The sequence below is a fragment of the Leucopleurus acutus genome, assembly GCF_964270905.1.
Source record: "Leucopleurus acutus genome assembly, chromosome: 16".
NCBI classification, from domain to species: domain Eukaryota; kingdom Metazoa; phylum Chordata; class Mammalia; order Artiodactyla; family Delphinidae; genus Leucopleurus; species Leucopleurus acutus.
In genome coordinates, this window is record NC_139158.1 from 17593071 (window position 1) to 17618565 (window position 25495).

The 25495-nt window shown below is 53.5% G+C and overlaps 2 protein-coding genes across 3 annotated transcripts in view; one reads left to right on the top strand and one right to left on the bottom strand.

The window, feature by feature from the left end:
• The window catches only part of NSMCE1 (NSE1 homolog, SMC5-SMC6 complex component), a 33015-nt gene extending 32440 nt beyond the window's left edge, over positions 1–575 (top strand). For both annotated transcript variants that reach the window (XM_082856943.1, XM_082856944.1), the window contains exon 8: positions 365–575. In XM_082856943.1, the coding sequence (XP_082713069.1) occupies positions 365–444 (80 nt within the window). In that variant the 3' untranslated portion in view covers positions 445–575. The remainder of the gene's footprint in view (positions 1–364) is intronic.
• Positions 576–4305: 3730 nt separating this feature from the next.
• KDM8 (lysine demethylase 8) lies at positions 4306–25495 on the bottom strand. Its single transcript, XM_082856404.1, has 8 exons — positions 25408–25495; positions 16407–16902; positions 13906–14072; positions 12362–12494; positions 10576–10620; positions 6331–6480; positions 5409–5501; positions 4306–5316 (listed from the first exon to the last, which is right to left on the bottom strand). The coding sequence occupies exons 2-8, from the start codon at positions 16872–16874 to the stop codon at positions 5152–5154; spliced, it is 1221 nt and encodes a 406-aa protein (XP_082712530.1). The 5' UTR covers positions 16875–16902; positions 25408–25495; the 3' UTR covers positions 4306–5151.

Genomic DNA, 25495 nt, shown 5'->3' on the forward strand with positions numbered 1-25495 from the left:
GCAGGGTGCGCCAACAGAGCCGCCATGTGTGCGCAGGACCCGAGCTGCACACGCTGAAGCAGCTTCTGCTGTAAGCTGAGGCCAGCTTTTGCTTGCCCTGTTCCACAGGGCTCCCTAGACCCTGGTAGACATCCTGAGGCATGTGAGGGTCTGGTGTAGACGAGGCTCTCTCCCCGGCAGCTGTCTCGGGAGCGGAGGTATAAGCGGTGTCCCCAGCTCCCTCTGTTTATCTGTCAACTGGGGCTAATTCTGCCTTCCTGGAGAGTAGAATGTTACATAGGACAGAGTCCTTGGCACACAGCCGTGGCTGTGGATGGCAGCCGGCCGCACCATTCACAGTATTTTCTGGCTTTTCTGCGTACAGAAGTCTTTGACCCCGAGAAGGAGAGGGAGGCCAGCATCTCCAAATCGAACAAAAGGTCCTTGCGATCCAGGCAGCACTAGCCGGCCACCGCCTTCAGGGCAGTGACCGGCACTCCCCGTTTGGAAGAGAGGCATCAGTTTCGTGTTTCCCGTGATTCACCTCCTTTATCTTTTACGTTCACTTGTTAACAGGTTTGGAATAAACTTACTAAGCAGCCACCTCGGCCTCGTCTGTGGTTGGGTGCCCCCCTTTCCTGGAGCTCACTGAGAGTTGGGAGCCCCCCGGCTTGGGCTCCGGAGTGAGGCTGGCAGAGCTCCTCCTGCCCAGCACCGTCCGAGGCCACTTGCTCAGGGCGGCCTTGCCTTCGGTCCCCAGCTGTGGTCACCCATCTCACCCACACTGGCCGGCCCGACTTGGGCTTGTGGGGGCCTTGGCCTTGGCCCCCTGACGCCCCCCGGGCTGCACCCTCCTTGGCCCAAGACGCACCGGCCTGAACGGCGTCACCCACCGGCTCCAGGCTTCTCCCGCGGAGTCACCTTCCCGCTGTGCCAGGCGGCCTGGCACGCCCCTGCTGACTGCCCTTGCCCGCGGGCCCGGGCCACGCGATGGGGCCCCATGTACCGCAGCCCCTCTCCCCTCCTACCTTCCAGGGCATGGCATTTCTTTCTGTCCCTGAACGAACCATCGTGTTCCTCACCGCCAGGCCTCTGCACACACGTCTCCCCCGCCTGCCTGCCCTCCCCTCGTGTGTCCCGCCCTTGCGGGCAACACCTGTCCACCCTTTAGATCTTGGTTAGGCTGTCACCACCTCCACTCCAGTCCCCCACCTCCCCGCGTGTCTCTGACCATCACACTTGCCGCACTATTTTGACTCCCTGTCTCGCCTCCCTTCGACCCCAGAATCAATCAGGACCCCTTCAGTCATGACAGCAAACCCAACTCAGAGTGGCTTAAACAAGGAAGGACTTGGCCAGAGGGGGTCCTTTAGGAGAGGCTTGACTTAGTGGTTCCAGTGATGTCACCAGGCATCCTATTTCTCTCTCTGCCCTGTTATCATGAGTGTTGGCCTCACGCTGGCGCCTAAAACACGGTCTTCCAGCAAATCCAGCCTCTTTCTTCAGGGTAGCAAAATGGCTTCCATACTTGCAGGCCTCGCTCACCCAGGCCCCGCCGTCAGGAGGAGGAGGGCGGGCCTCATTTAGTGGCTCCCCCATCCCAGCAAACATCCAATCTGGATACCTGTGCGGGAGGGTGGGATAGTCCAATGGGCACTCTCGGCCTGGGCCACCTCTGAGCCGTGAGTAGGGCAGCCCCTCCCGAGCCACGTGGCTGAGTGAGGAGGAGGTTCTCTAAGCAAACTGAAGACACTGTTACCAGGGAGAGAGGGAATGAATGTGGGCGCCCAAAGGGTGGGGTGTCCTCCACCCGTGCGGCAAGGACCCTCTGCCCGAGTCACCTGCATCAACCCGCTGTGGGGCGGGACCCGGGTCCGGCCTGGGCCCTGAGGCCCACCCCCAGGCAGCGAGAGGCACTCAGCTGTGCGCTGGCCCGGCCCCTGGGCCAGCCTTCTGAAGGCAAACACAAGCCTGGGTGAAGCCCTGCGGGAGCCCCGACTGGCGGGCGGGCGGGTGGGCGCAGCTGTGCCACCGAAACCAGCCCCAGCCAGCTTACCCAGAAAGGGGGTTTCTTGGGAGGGTCTGAGAAAACATGGACCCTGGGCTCGGGGATTCCGGCGGGGAAGACCCACTCCCCGGTCACGGCGGGGACTGCAGCCACTGCACAGCAGCTCCAGCTGTTCTGTTCGTCCTCCCAATGCGCCCTCAAGATGCAGGTGCAGGAAGGGCTCCGGGTTGACACACCCTCCAAGGCTGCATTCCTGGGAGGAAGGGCATCCTCCACAATGCTGTTCCGGACAAGGGGGAATGGAGGCCAGGGCCCAAAAGCAGAGCAGCACGCCGTGGCCCTCCTGCCTGTCCGGGCAGGTGGCTGGGTGGTCAAGGCCAGGCAGGGTCACACCACGCAGGTGTCAAGGAAGCTCTGAGCACCTGCCGCTGGGACACTACCCTCCTGCTGCCAGTCTCCCCTGCGGTGACGCCAGCATGAACTTCCTGAGGACCTCTTGGCACGGCCCAACCAAAGCCCTAACCCCAAGTTCCAGAGCACTTGCCTGGCACTCAAGGCCTTGGTGATCCGGCCCTGCCGCCCCCGGGCACAGCCTGTCTCCCACCACTCTGCCCTCCCACTGGTGCCCCAAGCGTGTCACTCCAGGGATTACTGGACCGGGGACACTGACCGCTCTTCCGGCCTCCAGTCTCCCCCTTTGGGCTCTTCTCACACGGCAATGTGATCAGCCCTCGTCTCTCCTTGCTTAGCACCTTCATCCCTCCCCCCGCTGCCACAGTCCAGGCCCTGCCCTCCCCATTCCCTCAGCGCCCTCTGCTCGTGCTGCACCAGCCCCTTCCTCTCTCCCAAGGCCAAGGCTTTCCTGCCTCGGGGCTGCTGCACCTGCTGCTGGGAGCACCGTCCTCTAATCTCAGTGTCAGTTCTGGACTCCAGATCCTTCAAGGTTCTACTCAGACGTCAGCTATGAAAGTCACGTCCCCAATCCCTCCCCTGCTGCCACATCCCACCGTCACCCTGTTCTCTTGCCTTCATGGCACTTATCACTATCCGCACTACTTATTTTATTGTCCGTCTCCTCTCCGGACCCCCCCAAGAGCATGAAACACAAGGAGGGCAGGGCCCCCATCCTGCTCGATGCCGCGCCCTGCCTGGCACAGGACTCCGGTGTTGAGCAGGCCTCTGCAGCTCCAGTGGGTGGGTGCCTGTACCTCCCCTTGGCCCTGCGAGCAGCTGGTTGGCACCTTTCTTCTAAGCCGCCTTCAGTCCACACCCCTCAGAGCTGAAGCCAGCCCTCCAGCGGGGATACTAGCAAGACGGGAGCCTTGCCCAGAGAGCAGATGAAGATTTCATCTTCCCATCTGACAAGGGACACTTGCTCGAGGCGGCCAGGCCTCAATATGTTTTAATGAACGCTTCCTCTAGTCCCTAACTTCAGAACCATGACATTACAGGAGAACCGCTTTTCGTCAGGAGTGGGACCTGCCAGCTGGGATGGATGGGGTCCTAAAGGCTGGGCCACCGTGGGAGCTGGAGCCAGGGAAGGAGTGGGGGTTATGCAGGCAGCCCTGGAGTTATGGCTCGTCTGCAGCCCGTCTCCTCACTGATGGTGAGCCTGTGGGCATGGTGGCATCCCTATTTTATGCCTGACTGCCTTCAGTGGCGTTGATATTTGCTATAAATTCTTCATATGAAAAATGAGGTAAATAACTATCAATAATGCTGGGTAGGGGAATAAACGACCTCACAAGCAACTGCTCACAGAGCCCTCGATTCCTTTCTAAACAGCTCTCATATTTGCCCGGGCTCACCCACGGCGTCAGACCCACGGCCTCCCTGCAGCTTTGCCCATCAGCCCCTCCTCTTCCCTGCCGAGAATCAAACGTATGTTCTGATGATCTCTCTGCTCAAAATGCTGAAGCCCCAAGACCTACATGATAAGGTTCAAATTCCTTGGCCTGGTTACAGAGGACATTAGTAGCTAGTTTTAGCTGCCCATCAATGCTTCCCACCCCCCTTCTCACAGTAACTCAGGGGGGGGCCTGTGAGCCAGGCCCCGCCAATCAGAGCAGCCACTCCCTGCCCCACGGCATTGCCCCAGAATGGGCAAAGGTCCCAGGCCCAATGGTCAGAACCTTCCCTGAGGTTTCTGAGCTGTGGGTAGAGGTGCTGGGATCTGGAGTTGACCTGCTGGGGCCATCTTCTCCCCCCGGGAAGAAGGCTACCTACAAGAGGGAAGAGACCGAGGCCAAGGTCAGACCAGCAGACGTGAGGTGGCCACGGAGGGAGAGGCCTGGTGGATAGAGGCATGGCCTTGGGCCGCCTCTGCAGCTGTTCCTGCAGGTCTGTGACACCCCTGCCCCCAGCATCCTTACCTGGTCAAAATTCAAACAGAACCACCCATGTTTTATACAAACAAAACAAACGTGTTTATGGAAAGTCTGAAGCCTGGGCCTCTCTCCTGGCCTAAAACCCTCTTTCAGAGAGGAGTGGTCCCGGGCGATGGCGGCAGCAAGGGGCAGGAGGGCCGCCAGGTGGTTCCTGGCTGCTGGGAGCGTGTGGAGTGGGAAATTCGCCAAGCTGGCAGGGCTGTGCGCTTCCCTGAAGGCAGGTTACACTTCAGTAACCAAGCCAGAAACTGCCCCAGGCTCCCCACTGCCCAGCAGAGGCCTGAGCTGAGCACCCCCTGAGTGACCAGGCCATGGCCACCCTGCTCCAGAGCCTGCGGGCCATGGCTGTCCCGACAGGCCAGTATTTACAACAGTAATAATCGGGAAGGCTGGTGACAGTGGCTGAGGTCTGTAGCGCAGCTCTGCCCACACCGCGTCCCCAGAGCCCTCTGTGGTGAGGACTAGCGCCGCCCTGTTCCCCAGATGGAGACACACACACTGGAGTTCCTTGCCCCACATCACGCAGCGGTTAAGCGACAGGGCCAGGCTTGAATCCAGGCAGCCAACCTCAGAGCCCTGGAGCTTCTGTGCAGGTTGTGGGCCGGGAATGTCCCTTTGGGGTCCCCCCCGCCTGCCTCTGCTGCCCACACTGGCCTGGGCACCCCTTGCCCTGCATGTGCCAAGGCGAGGGAGTCCTTAGGCGCAGGCCGGGCCGGGCACAGGGCGGAGGATGTGTGACCACGAGCGCGTCTGCTTGCCGGGCACCCTCCTCTCGGGCTACGACCACCAGAAGCTGACCGAGAAGCTCAAGTCCAGAGCCCGCACGTAATGCCAGTACTTCACCGGGATGAAGAGGATCTCTCCCGGAGACAGGATGCAGGACAGGAATGGGGCCTCGGCAAACCTGGGAAACTTCTCCATGTCGGGATTCTCCACGTCAACCTGAGGAAAGCGAAGGAAGTCACTGGCCTGCTCTCAGAGACGGGGTGTGGAGGAGGGGAAACGGTGGGTCCCACCGGGTCCTCCAGGCCCACCTGGCTCGTGTTGTGAAGAAGGTGCGTGTCGTGAGGATACAGGGCCTCTGACTCCTGCGGGGAGTACAGCCGGATGTATTTCCTGCCCATCACCTGCAAGGAAGAGAGCCGCCCTCCTCAGCAGGTGCCCGGCCGCCCCGCGCCCAGCACACGCGTCAGGTTAGGAGTCACTGCCTGCGCTACTGTTGCTAACAGGCCCTCGACGGCGGCACCGCGGTCTCAGTGCTGCATGTTTGTTAACTCTGAGCCTTAGCACACCCCTCCCAGGTGGTTTATCCTTTCCCCGCATTTTACAGGTGAGGATATGGAGGCACAGAGAGGTTAAGTGAATGGCCACGTTCGCAAGGCTGAGAGGCGGTCTGGCTCCCGGCCCCTCTGCTGCCTCTGGGGACTGGTCCCCGGGCTGGAAGAACACTCTCACTTGTCAAACCTCTCTGCCTGCGACGGAAGGTGGTTTTATAACAGGTGCCCCTCCCCTTACAACATACACGCTCGCACGTGCGCGCGCTGCTCTATCTGGGTCTCCATAAAACCACCCACTGGCTGAGCAGGTTCCCCGTATTTGGAGGGTTCTGGCAGGAGAAGCTGGCCTGGTTCTGATGGACGGCAGGGGAGAGGCAGCCGTCGGGGCACTTGCTCCATCCGGAGATGGCGCCCGGCCCCACTCTGCCCTCAGGAGGCGCCTGGGAACCCAGACGATGCAGGAGCCATGTCTGGAAGCCGCCTCGACCAGGCAGAGGGCCCCCCGCTGAGGCCTGGTACCTTTCTTTCTCTGTTTTCACTTCTGTCCACGTCCCTGTCAGTGGTTCATCTCTTTAATGTTTAAATGTGGACAATGTGGCCAGGCCGCATGTGGCTGGGCCAGGCCGCGTGTGGCTGGGCCAGGAGGAGGGGGAAGGCCGATATTCTGAGCAGCTCCAACCTGGGCTAGGAAGTTCTGCTGGGGATCCTGGTGAAGCGGGGAGATGGTGCCTTGGGGACCGAACCAGGCGTTGATGGTGATCTCCTCTTCCTCCCCGGCGCCCAGGCAGCAGTAATCGGGGATGCTGATGTCCTGCTTCAGCTCCGGGATCTGTAGGGTCAGAGCAGACGTGGAGGTTCAAGACCAGGCCTGTGGGACACAGCAGCCTAGAAGTCCACTGACTCTCCCAGAAGGCCGATACACGCTCTCTTCTTGTGTAATAATATGACTGTAGCCACATTTTACTGTATAGGAGTTTAAAAATCAATTTTAAAAAGTAAATACATAATTGCTAGGGAAGGGTTATAATTTTATTTTCAGATTTCTTTCCATGTCATATGCATTTTAACTTTGTTTCCTTTTCTTAAAAACCTGATACCACTGCTTTGTACCTAAAAATAAACCAGCTTGCAATTTTCTAATTTTAGAACATCAAATTAAAGAAAAACAAAAAGAAAATGGGACTGAGCAGTTAATGAAATCTCTGGAAGGGAAGATTTTCCAAAATTTCCTAATGGTAAAGCAGTCACAATTGGTACATTTAAGTTTTTTGTACTTAATACAAAGATGGGAGTAAAATGGGAACCATTTGAACTGTGGTAAAGGAAGGCTAATGTAGAGCGTGCACACAAAATAATAAGGAAAAATAATAAGGATCCCGATACATAAGGTATACAAATAAGAAAAGGACAAAAAGCAGATCACACATAAAGACGAATTAGATATAAAGAAGGGTTTCGGTCTCATTAGCAATAAACATTGTCATCCTTTCCCACTGATCAAATTAGCAGAAGTTGAAAAAGTGGTAACACACGGTGGTGGTGAGGATGTGGTAAAGGGAGCACCCTCATGCCAGGCTGCTGGTGGCATCAAGCAATGTGGTCAGGACTTCCCTGGTGGCACAGTGGTTAAGAATCCGCCTGCCAATGCAGGGGACATGGGTTCGAGCCCTGGTCCAGGAAGATCTCACATGCCGCGGAGCAACTAAGCCCGTGCGCCACAACTACTAAGCCTGCGCTCTAGAGCCCGCGAGCCACAACCACTGAAGCCCACGCGCCTGGAGTCCGTGCTCTGCCACAAGAGAAGCCACTGCAGTGAGAAGCCCGTGCACCACAGCAAAGAGTAGCCCCCACTTGCCGCAACTAGAGAAAGCCCACAGGCAGCAACGAAGACTCAATGCAGCCAAAAACAAACAAACAAACAAACAATAAAAATTGGGTTAAAAAAAAAAAAGCGACGTGGTCAAGTGTGGAAGTCTTAAAACCATTCATGGACTTTGACCCAGTTGGAAGTGAGCTTGTGCTGCTCCTTCGCGTGGCGGCATCAGGGGCCTCCGGGAGGCTGTGAAGTTAGGGCTCCCGGGGAAGCTGCTCCAGGACACGGAGCTAAGCTGACCTGTGGCTTCCAGGGGCCCTGGGAGGCCAAGCCCCACTATGACTGAGACCAGGGGATGGGACAGGCCGGTCTCTTGAGATCACGTGGTAGGGGCCTGATCAACTTGAATCCCCCTTTTCTTTACTTAGCAAGAGAGGACAGGACTCAGGACCCACGAGTCCTCACATGGGGAAGCCTGGGCAAGAGGACACAGCCCACCTGGCCCCATCACCTCCTGTCCCCCTGTAACTTTGGACCTGCAGCTCCTGAAGGCTGGCACATCCCCAACTGGGGCCCCCCGGTCAGGACAGGGACCCCAGCTTCCCACTGGCTGTGGTCCTGACCCCGAATGACCCAAGTCTTCCCTGTTCAGGGCACACACCCAGCCCCTGACCTCGCCTCCCGCCCAGCACTGCCCGTTCTGGGCAGCTGTGGCGTAAGGCCTGGCCAAGACCGCATCTGCCGAGTCCCCCCGGATGCCTCAGCTCCATCTAACGAGTGGTTCGGGTCCCAAACCTAGGAGTCTTCCTGGGCTGCTCCCTTTCCTTCGATCTCTGCACGCCCACCACGTCAGGTGCTGGCAGCTCACACACGTCCTAACCCCGTCTCTCCACGCATGGCGTCAGCTCTCCCTAGACCGCTGCAGCAGCCTTCTAGTGGTCTCCCTGCTTCCACACCTGTCACCTCAACTCCTCCCCAGACAGTGCCACAGCCATCCTGGAAATACTTCCCTTCACAGTAAGAAAACCATCCTTCTTCCAGCCCTGATCTCCCTCTCAGGCCCCATCTGCCACTTCCCTCCCCTTCATGCGCTCGGCTCTGGCCACGCTGAACTCTCCTGCCCCTTGAAGGTGAAAGTTCACACCTGCTGCTCTCCCAGCTGGCATGGCGCTTGTCATGTCCTTTTAGACACGAGAAGAAAATAAAATGCAAGTTGATGACAGGGATAAAATACCCACAATGCTTACGGTTGACAACTAGCTTCCATCCAGAACATATATAAAGGATTCCTAAAATTCAAAATAAGAAGATCAACAACCCAATAAAAAAGAAATGGGCAAAATATGTGCCATGTGGCTGGGTACCTACTGCTCATCTTTTGGGCTGCTGCTCAGACATTACCTCCCCAAGACCCCTTCCCTGACCATCAGATGGAAAGAGCCCTTGCCCCGCCCAGCCTCCTTTGTAGGGTACATTTCTCCTTTCCTTCAAGGCGCTCATTACCATCAGATACGTGTGTTTTTCAGGTCCACGGGGCAGGAGAGTGACTGTCTCCTTCGTCCCTGCGTCCCCAGGGCAGGGTTCAGCGCCGGTGCACAGGGGCCTACAAAGCAGCCATCTGCCGCCCGCCACCAGGGTCACAGCCTGGGCCACCCCCCAAGTACAGAGCGAAGAGGAGAGCGGGGGATGAGGCAAGGGGTGGACGGAGGGCTCCCCAGGGTGAGCCCTCCTCTGAGCGTTTCGGCATCCTAACTGGACGGCTTTGAAAGCACAGGATGAAGCTGATTCACGCGACACTTCACTTTGTTCTGTTTTGTTTGCATTTGAAAACAAAGTCTCTGTTCTTCTCGTTATGAGGACTATACATACTCATTATAGATGATTTGGAAACCGCAGAAAAGAGAGGGAGGGACCCCCTCGCCCTCTCGCCCCCCGCAGACAATCCCTGTTCACCTTCTGCGGCCTTTCTTCCTGTCCTTTGCCAACTCAGCTATGGCCATCCTGCACAGCACTGCACAGCCCCATTTCCTCACTCCCCACGAGCCAGACGGTCCTGGTTCCTGCCAGCACTTCCCCAGCTCTGCATTTGGCGGCTACGGGCCCCACCTGACGCAGGTCCAGGTGACGGGTGATGCTGGTGCCATTGATCTGGGTGCGGCCCAGGATGGACCCTGCACCTCTAAAAGCCAGGACGCTGGCGCTGTCTGGGCCACACCTGGACGGTCTCAGGGGAGGATGTGTGACGGAGACAGAGCTAGCGCAGCCTGCCACCGTCCCTCTTCTTCCCCTGGGCGCTCTCCTTGCATCCCCCGGCGCCCCTGTTGGATTCTCCTGGGAATACCACCTCGGAGTGGGAACCCTCCAGCTCACAAACGTCCCAGGCTCCTCGCCGTCTTGGCCTGGCCTTCAAGGCCCTGCCAGCTTGGCCCCAGCCTCCCTCTTCGGCTTCCCGCTCTGCTTTTCTGACCAAACCCTCTCACGCTGGTGGACGCGCCCAGCACGTGGGGTTCGTTCTGCCCTCTGACCCTGGCTCATGAGGCGCCTCTCCCTGGGACTGGCCTCGGCCTCGAGCCCTGCTCCTCTCCTCAGCTCCAGCCCACGGCCCCCTCCTCTTTCAGTCTCCACCAGTTCGTCCTGAGGGTCCTCCATCCAGCCAGTCAGGGTACCCAGAGGAGTGGAACCTGGGCCCTGCCACAGCGCACAGGCCCAGGTGCGGGGAGCCTGCCTCGTAAGCAGACGACCGAAAGGTGGTCAGGGCGGCTCCAGGCCCTGCCCAGGGAACTCTGTGAGTCCAGGTCAGCGGCCACTCGCTCGTTCTGGGTCAGGTCACAGCCTGCCACCCTCACCTGGGGGACCTGTTCCTCGGTCTGACCACACCTGGGCTTTAGACTCCATCCCCTGGGGGCCATCCTAGGGCCTGCTCTGCTCCCCTGCTGTCCGCTGGCGAGTAGGGCACGGGTAGCGGCACAGGGGCCTCCCTGCTCACCGCAGGGGGCAGTACCACTGGGGAGCAAACGAGGCTGCCACCCCTTTCCAACCCTCCGGGGCCAGTGCCTAGGAAGGGAGGTGGGAGGAGGTGAGAGGGCGAAGGGTAGAGGGGCTCGGACTTACCTGGTCAAAGAGCTGGTGCTGAGCAAGGTACCCGATGTCCTTCGGCTACTCCATGGGAGAAAGACCAGAGGCGACACAGAAAAGCCCCGTTAGTCGTGGGACACCTCCTCAGAGCTGCCCGTGTGGCTGGCTCTCAGCACCCTGTCCTAGGCGTCACCTGGAGGGCCCTCGTCTCCGGCCTGCTTGGTACCCCCTTCTCCGACCCGGGGGCGAATGTGATCCCTTGCCAGCCAGCAAGACTGGGCTGATGGGGGGACTCAGGATCTGGCCCTGCCTCCGCCCTGAGTAAGTCACCCTGAGCCCCGGGGCTCAGGTTTCTCACATGAAACGTGAAGGGGCTGTACACACATAAGGATTTTTTTTAAATAAAAATGGAATCATACAATATGTATTACTGTGACGTCTGCTTTCTTCATCTAATGATATATCATGACGACCTCTTCAGGTCAGTACACGCATATGTGACTCACTCCTTTGATGCATGCGTGTTTATAGACAGGATGCATCATTATTCATTCAACCATCCCCCTGCTGGTGGACATTAAGATGCTTCTGCCGCGGTGCTTCAATAAACAGCCGAATGCTCTGGTCCTGACGTTTACATGCTTCCAAGAGGAGAACAATGCAGTCAGGGAGTACGTGGATTTTAAATCTCAATAGCTTCTGCCACGTTGTTTTCCCAAGCGTTACATCATTTACAATCTCACCAGCAGTTAATGTGAGAGTCCACTTTCCTACAACTGCCTGCACTGGAGATGATCATTTTGTGAAAATTTCTACCAATCAGATGAGTTGAAATATCAGTGCTTTACAAACCGGGCTCCCCGACGCTCAGGGGTTCTTTGAAGATGCCCAAGGGCCTCTGCAAGGGTCAGATGGGGGCGGGGCAGATGGGATGCTGGGCACCACTGACCCAAACTGCAGCTAGAGTGGCCAACAGGTATCAGGAAGAGGAAGACACCCAAGGCCCTCACTGTAAGAAATGACAAAATGGTGCAGCTGCTTTGGAAGACAATCTGGCAGTTCCTCAAAAGGCTACACACAGAGTTACCATCTGACCCAGCAATTCCGCTCCTCGTATGCACCGAAGAGAAACAGAATCACATGTCCGCACAAAAATGTGTACGTGAATGTTCACAGCAGCATTTTTCATACCAGCCAAAAAGTGGACACAACCCAAATGGCCATCCACTGAGGAATGGACAAACAAGATGTGGTCTATCCATCAAAGGGACAGTATTCGGCCATAAAAAGGCACGGAGCACTGGTACGTGCTACGACAGAGATGAACCCTGAAAACGTTATGCTAAATAGAAGAAGCAAGACACAGGTCGTCACATATTATATGATTCCAATGATGTGAAATGTCCAGAATTGGCAAATCCATAGAAACAGAAAGCAGATTCGCGGTTGCCTGGGGATGCTGGGGAAGGGGATATGGGAAGTGACTACTAATGAGTACGGGGTTTCCTTGGGGTGACGAGAATGTTCTAGAATTAGATAGTGGTGATGGTTGCGCAATCTTGTGAATATACCAAAACCCACTAAATTGTAACCAAAAAAACCCAAACAAACAAAAAAACCTCCAAAAAACAAAGGGCCTGAAATGGGAACCTTATGTCCCGCCTGCCTTTCTCGTGCTGGCCAGCCTACTGACCACAGGCCCTTAAAGAATAGCTCCTTGACTCCTCCAAAACCTCCCCTGGCGACACATGGAAGTTATTTGTCCAAATGTAACGCGTCCCCTCCCTCCTAAGTATTAGGGGGCAGGAGTCAAACGACACACCTCATTCCTGATGTACTTGCTGATGAACTCATCGACAGTCATGAGCGTCTGGGACCACTCCTCGTCCGTGTACCTGGATCCGACCTCTACTGGGACAGTGCGGCAGCCAGCGATTTCTTGGATGTACTCCAGACTATTTGGAAAACAGGGATTGGCATTGCCATCGTATGCTAACACCCATTGGGTGCCCTGCTAAATGTGCTACGCTGGTCTCCTTTCATTGGCACAAACGAGGTGGAGGAAGACCCAATTCACTGCTGAGGAGACACAGGTGCAAGAGAGGCGAGGTCACCTGCCCACCTGGCGCTGGGCAGCTTTGCAGATACAACCAATGAATCTGGTTCTTGCTGGGCAGCTCTATTTCCCTGCTTGCCTAGCGCCTTTCAACTTCGCTCTTTGCTCGCCCTGTCACAAGCAGAGATCTTCTTTGGGCCAGTGGAGGACAGTGCGGGGTGGTTAGGGGCCTGGGTCCTCAGCTCTGGTGGCCTGGTGCCGAGTCCAGCCCTGCCTGTCACCCACCAGGGGACCTGTGGCAAGTCCCTTCACCTCTCTGAGCCCTTGTTCCCCGTTTGCAAACTGTGGGTGATGACAGTGCCCGTCGCACAGGAACCAGGGAGGGGACAATGAGGGAAGACATGGCATGTGCCCGCCTTGCGTGGTCAAGCACACAAGTGTCAGCGGGAACCACTCCCTCCGCAAAACCACTGCCACGAGACAGCCAGGCTCCATCCACCTGCCTGAGACACGCCTCCTCATTTCAAAATTAGGCTACTGTCCAGCTGCCTGATCTGACCTCTCCACCATGAATCTGAGGAGGGACTGGAAACAGACATGAGGAGAGAATAAACACAGGAGCCCTTGGAGCCCACGCAGAGTGGGTGGGGCTGTATTGGGTTCTTTTTTTTTTTTTTTAAATTATTTATTTATTTTTGGCTGCATTGGGTCTTCATTGCTGCTTGCGGTCTTTCTCTAGTTGCAGAGAGCGGGGGCTACTCTTCGTTGGGGTGCACAGGCTTCTCATTGCGGTGGCCTCTCCTGCTGCGGAGCACGGGCTCTAGTTGAGTGGGCTCTAGTAGTTGTGGCCCACGGGCCCAGTTGCTCCGCGACATGTGGGATCCTCCCGGACCAGGGATCGAACCCATGTCCCCTGCACTGGCAGGCAGACTCTTAACCACTGCGCCACCAGGGAAGCCCTTGGGTTCTTATTTCTACTCTCAAGGCTCAGGAACCCCTAAGAAACTCCACAGAATTCCTGAGATCCTGCAAAACTGCATAATGGACTTAACATTGGACTTCCACGATGCACTCCTTAAAAACTGCTTAGGGCCGGCAAGCTGTAGAAGCTAAGAATCTTATAACCTCTGGCATCGCTTCAGAGCACTGTGCCTTTAATGCCTGTTTAACCCCTCGGCCATCCATCTCACTTCACTGCCAGTGAAGTGTCTGTGGGGCTGTATTCACTTGGGGATGGGAGGAGGAATTTGGGGGTCTCTGGGGATGCTAAATTGGGAAGAGGAACCACCCCGCCCCCAGCAGACACCCACCTCCACTTCCTCATGCACGGCCAGTGGTTGGCCACACCTTCCAAGACCACAGGCCTCCCTGGATCCAGAAAATGCTTCCTGAAATACTGGAGGGATGGACAGTGAAGCCGGGGCACCGTGCTTTCTGACGTCATATCTGGAATCGGAACGTGGTCATTCCTTGCTTTCTGTTCAAAATTAAGACAAAACAAGATGGCAACAACTGCAGAAAGGCCAAAATTCGAGGCATTCCACTAGGAATTTGCATCAATGGTAGTAAGACAGCTGAGGTGTCATTAGTAACAATAATAACAGTTAACATTTATTGTCAGTTTTACTGCTGCTACTGCGACTACTGACGTTTCACGATACCAAGATGTTTTCTTCCCTACCGGTTCATTTAAAATGTTTGTTTAATTATAAAACTAATATATTGCTTTCATAGAGGAAAACTTACTATCCCAAACTCCACCATCTAACATACAAGGATTCTTCTCATTACTGTATGTTCCTTTCCCACTTTGTCCACACATATGCATCTCTGATCCACTCTAAGATTCACGATGAATAAGCAACTCTGCCTCTTCTGTCCAATAATTTCTCTAAAGTAGTTTCCATGCTGCCACTCAGTCCTTGCAATGTCTTGAGTGGCTGCCTCATCATTTACTTAACCATCTCCCAGCTGAGGGACCTGAGCAAGTTACTGTCTCTGAGCCCGTTTCCCCACACGTTAAACCCCACTGGGTGACGAGACCTCACACGTAAAGCACCCAGCACTGCCGCCTGGCACCTGTCACCTCCCCCTGCTCCCCCTGCTGGACCCCAAGCCCGTTCTCAACACTCATGCAGTGGCGGCAGCGACAGCTAACATTCTTCCCTGCGGGCGATGTGCGAGGCCTTGTATTTGCCTCTTCTTTTCTCACTGTCCCCAGTGTAGACTTTGACTTCCCTGTACTCCCTCGTCAGACCGGCCTTCCCCCGCCACCCTGTCGGAAGCAGCCTCCCCACCTTTCTCACCACCTGGGAGAAGACATTCTTTCACAGCCTCACCAGAATGTCAGCTCCAGGACGGGCGTCTGGACCACGCCCTTGGTTCCCGGCACAGCTGGGCCACCGCTGGGGCTCAGTAAGGCTGCTGAGCAAAGCCCCTCCTACAGGCAGGGGAATGGAGGCGGCACAGGCAGCGGGGGTGGCGCAGGAATGTGAACCCAGGCAGCTGCCTTCAGAGCCTGAGCTCCCACCCCCTTGACCGTATACACTGCTCCAGACCGCGAACACCACCTTGGCCATGAAGCCACCGCCATATCCCTTGGGACAGCCCTGGCCGGGGCAAGGGTGGGTGCAACCCCTGGGTCCAAGGGGACAGATGTTTGTCCCTTGATCCGCATGTCTGCCCGACCCTCTGAAAGGTCCACCAACACCCCATGCCCTTGGCCCTGTGGCACCCCTGGCAGCACTGGGTGTTGTATAAAATCTCATTTGATAGTTTCAGAGCCAAGAACGGCTGCTTTGTTTGTTTGTTTGTTTAAACCAGAGGTGACGTTGGACATTTCCCACATGTTTAACAGATCTGTTTCCTCCTTGTGAACAGTCTGTTCGTGTGTCTGGTCTCTCTACCTCCTGGGGCCCAGTTTTTTCTGTTCCCCTGTTGATTTGTATAATTCTTATACAATAAAGATATCTCCTCTCTGACAGCTTTGCTGCAAATTTCTCTTCCCTGTTTACAGGCTCACTTTTTATTTCAGTTACATGTATGGTGTATTTATGACATCCATTTGCATTATTCTTATAGAAAAATAATGCTCACTGTAGGGAATTCTGAAAACAAGAAAATATTTAGAAAAATGTCGAAAACACCCCGTAACTCCCTCACCCAGTGTCCAGTACAGTCTCGGTCCTTTTTTTCCAGGGGTCAGCACTCTGCTACTTTACAGATAAGGAAACTGAGGCTCAGAGGAGGTGACTGAATTGCCCAGAGGTGCTGTGAGTGGGTCCGCGTGTCAGTGCTGGGATGCGAAGCCTGAGGAAACCACCCTCAGTGACTCACATGCACTTAAACACCAGTGAGGACACGGTCAAGTATCTAAAGGGCAGGACCGACCAGTCACGTGAGTTGTAGTATCTCATCCAAACTCAGCAGCACAAAGACAGAGGCAGCCAGGAAAGTGGGTGACACCTCAACCAAGGGGCCAGGAAGAAGCTGAACGAGAAGGGCTCCCGCTGGCTGCAGGGCTCGGCCACACAATCCCTCTGAGCCATTTCTCTCAGGAACCACAAAGCTTTCACCCTCCTGCTCTCCCCAAGGGGCACGGCTTTTGCACAAACTGGGGAAAAAAAAAAATTGAGACAAGAGGCTGTTCCATTTCCAGATCAATGGAGATGCCATTTTTCAACCAGAGGGGTCAGCATGCCAGGGGCTTCAGCCCAGGGGAGAGCTGACCTGTGACTTCTAGGAAAACAGGGCTGATGGATTTTGTTGGGTGCGGTCAGTGGCGGTTGCCCACCCCCCCGCCCCCGGATACCTTTATGCCGAGCGGCTCCTGGCTCGGGCCGGGGGCGGGCCTTTTTCCAGAGAGCAGGTGCTTCTGGAGGACGGCAGTGACTTTAAGGAGGATGTCCCCAAGGATGGCCGCCCCCATCAGCAGGCCCATGTCGCAGGCTTTCAGGGCGGCGGCCACGGAGGCAGCATCCCCCGGCGGCGCGCACAGACACACGGCTTTCAGGAGGCAGCTGAAGGAGTACACCTGCCGCCAGCCCTTGTCCACGTGCTGCCAGGGCCCTGTGTTGAGCTTCTCCCAGGAGTAGTCGAGCAGCGCCTCGCAGGTCTGCAGACACTCTTGCCTCCTGTCCCCGTAGAAGAGCTCAGCGGCTTCCTGCAGCAGCGTCACCACGCTGCCCTCCACCTTCTCTCCCAGCTCCAGCTTCAGCTCCTCTTTCGTGCGGGGCAGGAGTGCCCAGAGGGCCTCCCAGAGCGCGCCCGGCCCCGCCATCAGCCCAGCCGGCTCAGTCCGATGAGTGCTGGGGGGAAAGATAAGTTACAGCAAAACACCACGTTGTATGCCTACATATTTACAGTTCTACATTTTCATAAAATAAGACTGGGGGAAAACAAGCTAGATCTGTGATGACATCCAGTGGCCAAAATGTCAACCACTGAAATTTTAAAAATATATAAACTATTTTCCTAAAAAAAGAGAGAGACTGAGAGAGAGACCACGCACAGACCTGGACCCCTATAGGTTACCAAGGCTTCCGGACTTGTCCCATGTAACACACATCTCATCTGCACTGATTCTTCAACAATGGTCTTCTCCGCCCTGTGAGGGCACCTGTGAGGGCAGGGTCCCTATCTGTCTGGTGTCACCACTGCATCTTCAGGGCCTGGCGTAACACTAGGCACACAGTGGGCACCGGACCCATATTTGTTCAGAGAGTAACATGTATTATTCTTGTCTGAAATGCCTCCAACACCCCTCTTCTCTGGCAAACTCCTATCCAACCTTTAAGGCCCAACTTAAATGATCCCCTATGTGAAGCCTGCCAAGATTCTCTGAGAGTGTTTTGGGTTTGAACAGCCCTTGAGCTTCTTGCAGAGTCAAGCTCATAGCAGGCACTCAATTAGGACTACTGAAAGAATGAGATCTTAACGTCTCTGGAGGAAACCTGGAAATACATAAATCCTGTACGAAAAGGTTTATCACAGTTGGTGCCTTTAGTGACTTTAGCCTGCACATTATATAAGATGGCAGGCCAGTCTCCAGGAATAAGTACTAACATGTGAATAGGTTCTACTGCTCACAACTTACGGTGATTTACCTGCACTACAATGTTGTAGGTATTATACTAACAGCTGCCATATGCCCCATCTCATCTGATACTAAGAAACAGGGACCACCACGCTTTTTGCAGAGACTGCTCTATGCTGGGGGTCAACGAACTTTATCTGTAAAGGGCCAGATATCAAATATTTTAGGCTTTGCAGGCCACACAGTCACTGTTGGTACTACTCTGTCACTGTAGTGTGAAAGCAGCTTTATACGGTATGTAAACAAATGGGCACGGTGTGTCCCAATAAAACTTTATCTACAAAAACAAACTCTTGCCTTAAGCTCGCCAAAGCCCATTCCATCTCCTTCCTGGGCACACAGTTAGACTCCATTTCTCACTTGTAATTAGATGTGACCACGGCACCTTGTTCCAGTTAATGAATGGAAGTGATGTATGCCCCTTCCAGGCCTGGTCCATAAACACTTCCTGTATGATCCTCCACACTTTCCCTATCCACTGGCTGGAAGCTAAAGACTCTGAGGCCTTAGGGGATGGCAGAGCCATAAGACAGCCCCCCAACTAGGAATATCCACACTGGAATGCTTCCGGAGCAAAAGCTAAACTGGTGTTGTGCTTAGCCACTACGGTGTTGATGCTTGTTGCAGCAGTGTTCCTGCCCTGAATGAAGCAGTAACTTCCTTCTATTATTGAGGAAACAGATGGCAGAGAACATAGTAGAGGGTATTTGTTGAGTTCTGGTGGCTCAGAATCCTCTTCACTTTCTTGACAACATACCTCCATCTCCTTTTGAGAAATTCCATCATACCCACTGAGATCAGTCTGGTGGGATGTTGCCAAGGGGTGGGTATGTGACCCAAGCTAGACAATGAGTTGCCTCCTTTGAATGTGAACTTTAAGTAGGTCAACTTGACCAGAGATAGCTGGCATTTCATTTTGTCCTAGTGGCAGTTTCTGGACCAGACTATTCTTGCTAGGGCCTCACAATTATTGTCCGCAATTCCTAGGATGCACTTTAGTTCTTGTCCTTTCCAAGCCCAGGTCTCCAGCTTTCCGTCGATTCTGTGGGCCCCACAGTCTCCCAAGAAATTTCTTCTTGCTTATGTCAACCAGGGTTTCTGTGGTTAATAATAAAAGGACCTTATTTGACCCTTAAAAGTAACTGACACTCAAGAGCCACTGGTGGACGGTGAAGGCAAGAACGAAGACTTGCTGTGATAAAGCCCCATCACGTGCTCCGCTTCTCGTGAGGGAAGAAAGTCACCCTAAGGCGCAAGAGAGCCCAATGATCCCTGCTTGCTGTTACGAACACGCTTATCTAACCCCCTTAAGTACGGGCAGGGCCTGTGACTTGAGTGGTCGGCAGAATAACGTCCCCCAAAGATGTCCACATCCTAATCCCCAGAACCTGTGAGTCTGTTACCTAACATGGCAAAAGGGACTTTGCAGATGTGATGAAGAATAAGGGCTGTGAGATAGGATTATACTGGATTACCTGGCTGGCCCCAACCTAACACAGGAGTCCTTGAAAGGATCCTTCCTGGCTAAAGTCAGAGTCAGAGGGAGACGTGATTACAGAATTGTTAGACAATGCAATGTTGCCAGCTCTGAAGATGGAGGAAGGGGGTCCCAAACCAAGGAATGTGGGTGGTCTCTAGAAGCTGGAAAAGGTAAGGAAATGGATTCCCCCCTAGAGCTTCCAGAAGGGAATGCAGCCCTGCTGAGACCTTGATTTTAGTTCTGTGTTTAACTTCTAACCTATAGAACTGTAAGCTAGCAAATTTTTATTGTTTTAAGCCATCACGTTTGAGATAATTTGTTATATCAGCAATAGGAAACTATTATCACTTGCCTCTAACCAACAGGTGTGTAGGTTTGGTATGTGTAGCTATTTACTTTTTGGTCTAAGATGGCAAAAGTGACGAGATGCCACTCCTGGGATCAGGTCACATAAGACTGGACCTTCCATCTTGCTGGCAGACTTTCTCTACTGCCTTCTTGGTTTGCACGCATCAATGAAGCAAGTGGCCCTGTTGGAGGGGCCCATGTGGCAAAGAACTGAGGGTGGCTTAGAGCCAACAGCAAGCTAGGAACTGAGGGCCTCAGTCCAGCAGCCCTCCAGGAACTGAATTTTGCCAACAACCACAGGCACTTAGATCCTTGTCCAGCTGAGCCTTCAGATGAGAGCTCAGCCCTGACACCATAACTGGAGCCTTGTGAGAGACCCTGAGTAGATGACCCAGCTAAACCCTGTCCAGACGCCCAACCCACAGAAGCAGAGATAATCCATGTGTGTTGTTTTACAGTCACTAAATTTATGGTGATGTGTTGCGCAGCAACAGATAATAAACACTCCTACCAGATTTCCCGGACATGCTGGGACTCCATCTATAACTCACACCAAAGAACAGGAGGAGAAAGCATGGTTCCCTTTAGCTCTAATGTGTGTGAAGACGTTAGCAGTAGATAGAGAAACAAAGATGTGTGAAGGATGCTAGAGATATGGTCCCTGAGGGTGCTTCGGACAAGCCATTCCTATTGCTGGGCTCCATTTCAGCAGACAGAATACTTGCCTCATTTCACCCCCACAATGACCCTACGAAGCTGAGAAAGTGCTCACAAAGCGTTTGCTGTAAAGCCAGGAGTGCTCCAAGCGCTTTATGTATACTCTTAATTCTTACAGAAACTCTGTATTATCATCTCCATCTTACAGATAAGGAAGCTAAAGCAGAGAAGTTAATGATGTCCCAAAGCAATTCAGCTAATAAGAGGTGGAGCAGAAATTTAAAACTCAGGCAGTCTAGCTCACAAATCCATGATCTTATAAATGAGGGACCAGAGCCACAAGATCACAAGCCAGCACATGATGAAGCTGCACATCTCGGTTAACTCTCAAGAAAACTCTGAGGAAGGAATTATTATTCTCCCCATTCTACAGATGAGAAAATCCTATCACTTCACATAAGAGAAGGGTGTACCTTTCTCGCTTGTTATTATTTTTGAGGTGCCTCTTCCTGGGCCTGTCCTAAAGTAAGTGCAGTAATTCAGAGTTTTTCTCAGTTCTGCAGTCTATCCCCAGCACCGCTTTCGAATTGTATTTGTTCCTCACATACTGTGAAGAGGACAGGGGTGTATGTGATCATTTCCCCTGCAACCCCACCCTCCGATTTTGCTGATGAGAAAACTAAAGTCCAGAAAAAAAAAGTCCAGGCCACAGTCAATCGATTGTGCAGAGACAGAACTGAGATTAAGCTCAACCTCAGTGCCCTTCCGTATGTGCCATGTCAATGCTCCATGTTTTTTGGTTTTTTTTTTTTTTTTTTCCTGTGCCACGCGGTTTGTGGGATCTTAGTTCCCAGAACAGGGATCAGAACCGGGGCCTTGCAGTGAAAGCACGGAGTTCTAACCACTGGACAGCCAGGGAAATCCCAATGCTCCATGTTTTATGTACATTATCTAACATATCCCTCACAATTCTACAGTGTGAGGTTTTACAGATGAATGAAGTGAGAGTTGGGAGATTAAGCAATTTGTCCAAAACTTTACAGTAAGTGGCAGTGTCCACTCAGACACTCTTCATGTTCGGGCATGAGGACTGCATCCGCTTTTGGAGCTTTAGATCCCAGCTCAGTCCCTGGTTCCCAATGGATATCCTTCCCAGCTGGCTTACTGCATGACAGGACTCAGAGAGCCTGAGCGGCCTGGCCCAAGCCCGCCAGGATGATTTCTATCTCCAGCCTCCTAGAAGATTCATAAATGTCTTGTGTTGGTCTCGTTAAGAGCTTCACAGTGCAGGGCTTCCCTGGTGGCGCAGCAGCTAAGAATCTGCCTGCCAATGCAGGGGACACGGGTTCGAGCCCTGCTCCGGGAAGATCCCACATGCCGCAGAGCAACTAAGCCCGTGCACCACAACTACTGAGCCTGTGCTCTAGAGCCCACGAGCCACAACTACTGAGCCCATGTATTGCATCTACTGAAGCCCACGCACTCTAGAGCCTGTGCTCTGCAACGAGAAGCCCACGCACCGCAACGAAGAGTAGCCCTCGCTCGCCACAACTAGAGAATGCCTGTGTGCAGCAATGAAGACCCAACACAGCCAAAAGTAATAAATAAAAATTAAAAAATTTATTAAAAAATACTATACTAATATCAATAAATATTTTTTAAAAAAAGGTTCACAGTGCAGCCTTCCAGCATGGTCTTATCCACTAGCCACACGCAAAACAGCACGTGGACCCACCAACTGGCCTTCCTGGGTGGCCTCAATGCTCATCCCCTGAGTGTCCCACATGAGTCTCATAAAGCAATTTCGAAAAATCTCACCTTGAGCGTGCAAAAGGCCTCAGAGGCCTCATATCCTGGCTTCTCACAAAGGTCTACAAAAAGGCCTCCCAGAAGACGACTTGTTTGCTTTAATATAAAAATGGCTTCTGCTGGGGCCTATGTACCAACTTTGTAAATTGGTCTCTTGGTGGCCTTAGAAAATAGCCTCCTGGAGGGTTTCAAATGGGCTATAAACTAGTTCCCTGGGATGCAGATTTTAACCTTTGTAAACTGGCCTCCCAGGGTGACCTTACAACATAGTCCCTCGCAAAGGCCTTACAAAGCCAGCTTCTAAGGTGGCCCCACGTGCTGCTTTGTAAAATGACCTCCCAAGGTGGTCTCTGTTTGGTTTTCATAAACTGGCCTGGTAAGGTGGCTGATGTGCTGCTTCGCCAGCTGGCTGAGGGGAGGGCCTCAGGTTGATGGCCATGCGGACCAGCCCTCTGGGAGAGAGGGCCTCAAGCTGGCTGTACAGAACAGCCTCTTCGTGGCCACATAAAATAGCCTGAGTAATTTATTTTGAATCCAGAGTTCCTCAGTGAACATCTTACAACAAAGCCTTCAGAGAGACTTACGCCGATGCTGTACGACACGGCCTTTCAGAGGTGAGAGCTTCGGGATGGCTGTGAGTTCATTTTCAAAATGCTTTTACAGGTTGCCTCTGTGTTAGCCACCTGCAATGGCCCTGCGCATCTCACGATTGATCTTAAACACTAGTCTCCCTGGGGGGGCTTACAACTGCAGCCTGTAGCAACCTGGTGAGCTGCCATGCTGGCCACCATCCACCTGAGTAGTCTTACGTATGGCTTGGTTCCGTCGGCCTCCCAGAATCTTTCATGATTTGGCCTTTTAGTTGCCGAATCACACAGCCTTCCGAGGAGGAGCCACAGCGTGTTACATAAAAGTCTTCCAAAGTGGCCTCATGACCTGTTTTAAAAACTGGCTTCATTACATATTGGGCCCTCGTCTGAGGGCCAGGTGAAGGCTGGACTTTGTCTTAGTTGTACAAACCTATGTTCCATGATTCCTGTTAGCCATCTGAAATGGCCTTATAGGAGCAAGGTCCTTCCCTGGCTGGGTGAAACACCTTCTTGTCAGCTGTGTGAAACAATCTTCCAGAGGAGCTGGCCTCACGTGGGCTGTAACCAGCAGCCTTCAAACAACCAACCAGTTGATACGGCCTTCCACTGAAGGTCAAGCAGAGGCTACATTACGCTGCCTTTCTCAATGGCCTCACGCCCAGGCTTTACAAATCAGGCTTCCAGCATTCCCCACACATTAGTCTGATAGAAAGGTTTCTTGACAATTGTATCAAGCAATTTTCTGGAGTAAGGTACCAGCCTGAGTAGCCTCATGGCCTGGCTTTACTGATTTGCTTCCCAGAGTTCCTCAATAAATTGCCTTTTTTTAATAAAAGGTTGTATTAAACGAATGAGGTTTCCAGAGAAGGGAATCAAGGGTAAACTGTGTGAACAGTCTTTCAGAGTGGGACTGCAAACTGGCCTTTACATTGGCTTCCCAGAGCTCCACGTAAAAGGGATAAGCAAGTTGCATAAACAGCCTTCTAGTAGGTATAGGTGGATTAACTACGGAATTTATCATACAAACCAGGATGCTATATATAAGGCTTTTATTTATTTAGCTTGGTAAAATATACGTTTTTCTTTTGCAAAATTTTTTACTCTCATCATTTTTGCCAAAGTTTTTTTTTTCACTGTTTGGAACTGCCATTTCTGCACGTAGGAATTTCATCTTACACAAGTTGAATACTGGAAGTACTGATAGTAGCTTTCAGGGACAAATCATAAACTGGCATTAGTCCAGGCACATTGAGACCCATGGTCCCCATAATCACAGGCCATATGAAAAAGCCTGAGTGGCCTTGTATCCTCACTTTAAAGTCAGTCTCCTAGGGCTAGACAGGTATTGGTCTTAAAAGACTTCTTGTTGGTTACATAAGGCTTTTTTGAAGGGGGTGAGGGTAGAGGTGAATTGCCTTTTATAAAAGGTTGTATTAAATGAACAAACCTTCCAGAGGAAGGTCTTGTGTCCTGAGTGGTCGTGTGTCCTGGCTTTGTAAACTGACCTTCTGGAGTGCCACCTGTCTGTACTGGTCTCATGACATGAGACAGCTTCCACAGGAAGCTCAGGCACAGGCTGCATAGAATTGCTCTTCTCAGTGGACTGTTTGTTGGCACAGGAAATCATCTTGAAAACGGGGTCAGACCAAGGTTGTATGAGCTAACCTCTCAGAGTGGCTTTTGTCTTGGCTTTATAAACCAGCCTAATCTGAATTTCATAAACGGCTTCTTGCTGGTCACGTTAAACACCAAGAAGCCAACTACAGGCTGTAGACAACAGCCCGACTCAGGTCCTGACTTCATGAATTCACCATCCAGATAGAGGGCATTATGTAAGCTGGCCTTTGGTTGGCTGTTAGTTAAGTGGGTTCCTGACGTTTATAAAATAAAGCCTTCTAGGAAGCCACCGCAGTCATCCCAGAATTCTCTCAAGTTACCTTTAAAACTCTAAAGCGCCTCCCAGAATACGTCGGCCTCAATCTGGCTTTCTGGGACCAGGCTGCCCAGTCTTGTAACGAGCAGACAGGATCGGGCTTGGGCCGTCGGTGTGGCCCCAACACCTGCCCACCTCCTGCCCCTGGATTTACTCCAAACTTGTTGAGCACGGTGACCCATCTCTGCTCAGAATTAACCCCTATCGAGTTAGACACCCCCGTCCTCCAGGCGGCCACATGCACAGGGCCCACTGGGTCCCCCACGACGAGCGGGCTGGGCGGGCTCTACGTAACCCACCAACCCTCCACCCCGAGGTCTCACACCTTTTCCCTCCCCGGCGCCTCCCCCGGGGCTTCATTTCCCTTGGTCCACATTCGGGGCCCAATGGTTTAAGCGTGCCCAGTCGGCCTAGCTCCAGACCGACAAAAGACGACTGGCCCGGGAGGGTCAGCCGGCAACCACCTGCCACTACAAACACGTCGGAAATCGGAAGCCTCGCAAGTGCATTAGAGTCGCATCAACGCGACACCAAGAACGGCGCAGGGACACGACAGCCTAGTCTCACGCACGCGCAAAAAGAAACGACTGGCGTAAAAAGTGCACCACGCACGCGCAGGGCCTTCCTCCTGGAGGCGCTGGAGTTGAACGGCTAAACTGCGTTCTCAGAGCGCACGCGCTACCCTAGGTTCTTGCCCCCCACCCCCCCCCACCCCCCCAAAACCCGGCTCAGTTTCGCTGCTTTGAAAGGCCGCCCTGGGCTTTCCAAAGCGCACGCGCGAGACCGTCCTTTCCTGCTTCACCCCTTCACGCTACGCCTGCGCAGTCCTCCCCTCTCAGCCCGGCCTCCCCGCTTCTACGGAGCCAGAGCTGCCCGCCCTCTCGAGTTGCTCAAACTCACCTGTCTCGAGTTTGGACAGTGTCGAGTCGTCGGAGGCCGGCGACGACTTTTCCTTCTGGACCGAATACTCCGGCCGTCTCCGAGTAGT